This window comes from Choristoneura fumiferana, unplaced genomic scaffold (assembly GCF_025370935.1).
Source record: "Choristoneura fumiferana unplaced genomic scaffold, NRCan_CFum_1 Sck3bRy_208;HRSCAF=402_pilon, whole genome shotgun sequence".
Taxonomy (NCBI): Eukaryota; Metazoa; Arthropoda; class Insecta; order Lepidoptera; family Tortricidae; genus Choristoneura; species Choristoneura fumiferana.
The window spans coordinates 1-5,135 of NW_027412888.1; the positions used below are offsets into that span (position 1 = coordinate 1).

At 39.1% G+C, this 5,135-nt stretch overlaps 1 protein-coding gene across 1 annotated transcript; it reads left to right on the plus strand.

The window, feature by feature from the left end:
* The first annotated feature begins 9 nt into the window (after positions 1 to 9).
* On the plus strand, positions 10 to 2,860 carry LOC141445067 (uncharacterized). The gene has a single exon (XM_074110841.1). It carries the CDS (start codon positions 797 to 799, stop codon positions 2,573 to 2,575), a length of 1,779 nt encoding a protein of 592 aa, XP_073966942.1. The 5' UTR covers positions 10 to 796; the 3' UTR covers positions 2,576 to 2,860.
* Positions 2,861 to 5,135: the final 2,275 nt, after the last annotated feature.

The window sequence follows — 5,135 nt, forward strand, 5'->3', positions numbered from 1 at the left end:
AGCATTACCAAATACATAAACGAATGCATCGTGTGTGGTCAAGCTAAGTACGAACGTTGCCCGATTCGACCGCAATTCCAGGTAGTGCCGCCGGCAACAAAACCTTTCGTTACCGTCCACGCTGACACATTTACTGTTGAACGCGAAAAATACTTAACAATAATCGATTCATTCTCTAAATACGCACAGGCATACCGGTTATCTGATGGCACCGCACTTAGTATTGTAAAAGCCTTATTACAGTTTTGCACTCATCATGGCCTGCCTTTAACTTTAGTAACGGATCAAGGTACCGAGTTCACGAACCAGCTAGTTGCAGAATTTCTAAGAGTTCATAAGATTAATCACCACAAAGTCGCGGCGCATGCACCAAACGAAAATGGCATTATAGAAAAATTTCATAGTACTTTCCTAGAACACTTGCGAATACTAAAACTCGAAAACAGTAGTGAGCACTCGAAACATTTAGTACCTTACGCTCTATTGGCATATAATAGCTCAATACATAGTTTCACTAAATGTCGACCCTATGACTTAATAAACGGACACTTCGACCCACGAGACCCTATTGACATTGACGTAACAGAACTTCTATTGCAGAACTATATTAATGACCATCGTAACAAAATGAAAACTGTTTATAACCTTGTGCATAATTCCTGTTTAGAGCAACGAGAATCCATAATGACAAGAGTAAATATGAACAGAAATCCTAACATAGAATACTCTCCCCAGCAAGAGGTTTACATACGAAACCCTCTTGCAGATAGACAAAAAATAGCTCCTAGATACACCCATGATACAGTTAAAGAGGACTTACCTGTTCACATATACACTTCCAAAAAACGAGGCCCCGTTCCTAAGTCCCGACTTAAACCAGTACGTAAATCTCAATTGTTACAGGCTTCATCTACCGATGTGGACATGGATCAGCTTGGCCCTAACCCAAGAAATCCACCTTGAAAGTTTCGATGATGGACCTGGAATCCTGCCTTTTAAAATGGGACCAACAAAAGTCGTTTCCCACTACCACACATTTTTGCAAAGCATTCAGCTTGGCAAATTACATGACGACATTGACCTCATCAAAACACAGCTTACTAACGCAAGTAATTCCTTAGCAAATAATACATTTCGTTTCTTCCAATCCCAAATTAAATATTTGTATGCTAAACTCAATAAGGTTTCGGCGCAGTTGAGTACTTTCTCTAGCAAAAGAGTGCGACGAGGACTTATAGATCCTTTAGGTTCAGTTATTAAAAGCATAAGCGGCAACTTAGACCATAATGACGCCATTAGATATGATCATGCTCTCAAAATTCTAAAAAACAATGACGAAAAATTGTCGAAAACTTTTAATGAACATATAAGCTTAAATAAAAAATGGATGGTTGAACATAAGAAAATATTGTCAGCATTGAATACCAATCAGCAAATTTTAAGTAAAGATTTATTAAATTTAAAGAATGACAGTATGTTAAGCAATGGAAAACTGCTGGATTATGCACATCTTGCCCAAATGTTTAATATCGTTAGTGAAAATATAAACGACTTATATACCGAATTATTACGTATAGAAAACATATTAGCTTTCAGTAAGTTAAGTAATGTGCACCACTCTATTTTAAGTATAAGTTCTCTAAAGGACATGATTGGGAAATTGCACGAGATATATAGCAAAGATCAAATCTTAGATTTAGATACTAGAGATTACTATAGCTTCATAAATGTAGGTTCTTATTTTTCTAAGAATGATTTAGTAGTTGTCCTAAAAGTACCAATTATTTGTCAAGGCTCATTTGATTTTTATAAGTTATGCCCATTGCCAAACAAATACGGGCGCATCCTTATTCCTCCATATCCTTTCATAGCAACCAACCCTCAAGAATATGTGTACGTAGAGGCAGAATGCCCTAAATCCGGCGACTGGTACATCTGCCAACAAAAACTCAGCCATCAGATTCGTACGGAGCGAGACTGTATTCACAAACTCATTCATTTACAGGAGATAGATGGAACGTGTAAAACCACGCCTATCTCTCTGTCTAAGGAGGCTCTATTGGAGCTGGACGATCAACATTATGCCATAACATTTCCAAATCCTACTAAAGTACAAATCAACTGCCAGCAGGAGCAACATATCATTTTGAACGGAAGTTACGTCGCAACTATCCCGCAACACTGCTCTCTCAAGTCTTCACAGTTTACTATAGTAAACATTAATAACAAACTCCGAGGCCAACCACTGAAAATAATGTCAATACAACCAGAAACCAGAAGCCAGCAATCTAGCCCCATGTTGAGAATGAACTCTATCAATTTGAGCAATCTTGAAGCTATCGAGCAACAAATATCTATGGAAAAGCCGATCGAGACAAATGCGATCCAATCTTCAACCCTCTACCACACTACATTACCATTGTACCTTATCATACTATTCGGAGCAGGTGTAACAGCCTTCATACTATATCGAAAACATCGAGCCAGAGCGAAAGTCGATATCAAGCAAGATAATATAGAGCTGAAGAAAGCCGCTACATTTGCACTAAACCTAGCAAATAGTAGCTCGACTTAGAGGGGAGGTGTTAGGCACGGGCCCTACACAGCGCTACGTCATCGCGTCAGCACCTCGTACGACAACTCAACGTCACGGCGCAACGTCACGACACTACGTCACCACGCTACGTCGCCGACACAGTGAATTAGGCAATCAGTTTCGAACTAATTACAAAACCAGTGTGCACAGTGACTCGCGGCCTTTCGACACCTAACATCGGGTCCTATAGGACAACACGAAACCATTCGTGATAGTTTAAGTAAAACTTGTATTCTTTTATCATTAAATTTTATTATTATTAAATCCGCAATTATAATTCATCTCCTCCGCTGCTGCCCCCTCCATAATTAGTTGCTTCGGTTGGAAGCGGTCTGCATCCACCGTGTACCGCGGCTTTAACTAGCACCCTTAGTGTAAGTTTTCGGTTTCAAATACGTCTCGATCGCGTTCGCGTTAAAACCACAATTTGTATGCAAACTGCAAACACGAACAGCGCCTCTAGCGGAACGTTTGCGATGTTCGTTGCCATACAAATTGAGATTTTAACGCGAACGCGATCGAGACGTATTTTGTAACCGAAAACTTATACTAAGGGTACAGGTCGTCCGTCCATATCGTTGGTGGATGCCTACGCTGCGCTTGTCAATTTGCGGTCTACATTAGAGAACTTTTATGAGGCAGACCGAGAAGATGGCGGGACGACTTGGACATGTGCGCAAAGGACTGGCCTGACGTAGCGTCATGAACGTCAGGAGGAGGCGTTTGCCTAGAAATGGGACACTATATCGATAGACTATAAAAATATGTGCGTAAAACGGAATATAGTCCAGAGTTAACTTAAGGTCCACGGGCACTGTAGGGATGTCCCTGCGAAGTAATAAAAGAACTTGTAGCGTGTCCGAGCAGATATAAAACCGAGTCGGTGCATTTCGGAATGTTGGAACTTTTGTATCGCCCTCAAGGGAGCTGGAACAATCAAGAGAATCAAGATACGCTACTGCGCATGTCTAGACAAGATAATATTGTTTTTCGAAATTCTTTACGTTCAAGAGAAAAATATTATCACCCAGCCCTAACCACCAATGAGCGGTCCACCCATCGACTTTATAACCTAAAGTAGTCCATATAGTCAATGGGTCCACCAATTTAGATTTATTCACAGCTTCAAGGGGTAGCAGAACAGATATTTTGGATACCTCCACTCAATCTTGAGTAAAGTGGTCTCAACACAACGGACAACAAAGTGATATAAGGGTTTCGTTTTATCCAAAAGGTACTAAGCCAAGTTTATACCTACCTGCAAGAAAAATGCAAGTGCAAGTTTGATTACATTGCGAGGCCGCAAAACGATGGTTTGAAGTAATTAGTGGAGCGCCGCAATGTAATGCAACTTACACAAAATTTCTTGCAGGAATAAATTGGACTTGAAATTAAGTGTCATAATTCTACAACGATATATTTGCCATTTTACTAATCACGTCCTAACCTACTCCTAACCCTTCAAAACTTCCACTTGGTTAATGCTGCTTCATTAGATGGCGCAAATTGCATCACGGAGTCAACCAGTCAGCGCTCAGCCTAACGAGTTGGCACGTCAACCGTCACTTATTATGTCCATGCCAGAATGTTACACATAAATCAGACTAGATTTTTCCTGCGGCTACATACGTGAAAACTATTTGATTAAATTCTCATTACCGTGGGATTTCCGGCAATATTACAGTATCATGGTGCCTATTATTTTTGTGTTAAATGTAAAACTAGACTACCTTGGTTTCCCAGCAAACAATTTTTTTTAACCTTTTGTGTCTTTTGATTGCGTTGGCTTAGAAATTATAAATTATTTTACCGCTTCAAGGGGTAGCTGATCTGAGTATTTGATATTAATTTCAGTTTGAAACCTTCACTACTCGTTCCTTAGAAAAAGGGTCTCGACAGAAGAATCAGACAGACGGGCAGACCAAAAACAAAGTGATCTTACAAGCGTAACTAAAAGTACAATGAGTAAAAAAATCTTGTATTAAGTGTTTTTTTATTATCAAAAAATAATTGAAATGTACCTACCATTTATTTTTAACTTGAATTTAGACACGTAAAACAATCAGAACCCCCTTAACGTGCCGTGTGAACATAATCCATCCCGTATTTGCATAAAATTTAAAAGTTAAACCTTTTAAAATGTTTACTTTGCTTTGTGCAATCGAAAAAGGTTGAGTACTTCCCCGAAAACTCTTTAAAACCTCTTTTGCCTCCTCAGCAAAAGAAAATATAAACACGGAACAGGCTGGCCATAAAAATATTTCCCTTATTCCGAGAGAAGCATTAAAAAACAAATATAATCTTTAAAACTTGGGCGGTAAAAAAGTTATCACCCATTTCTAATATTGTCATTTCCGTGTCTCATTCTTCGTCGGAGGCCATCATTACCGTGTACACTTTTGTCACTCCCTTCCCTTCCGCGCTGTCATTTCAGTGGACAAAAATAATTTTTGCTGCTCAAAAATTTAAAAGCCAATAAGCTCTCGACGTTGTAACTCGAGGAATAGGGTTGAGTTTTTAAAAATTTAATACGTTTTTT

What these genes read in the sequence shown, in the direction of transcription:
- LOC141445067 (XM_074110841.1), top strand. Translation starts at nt 797, where the DNA reads ATGATACAGTTAAAGAGGACTTACCTGTTCACATATACACTTCCAAAA.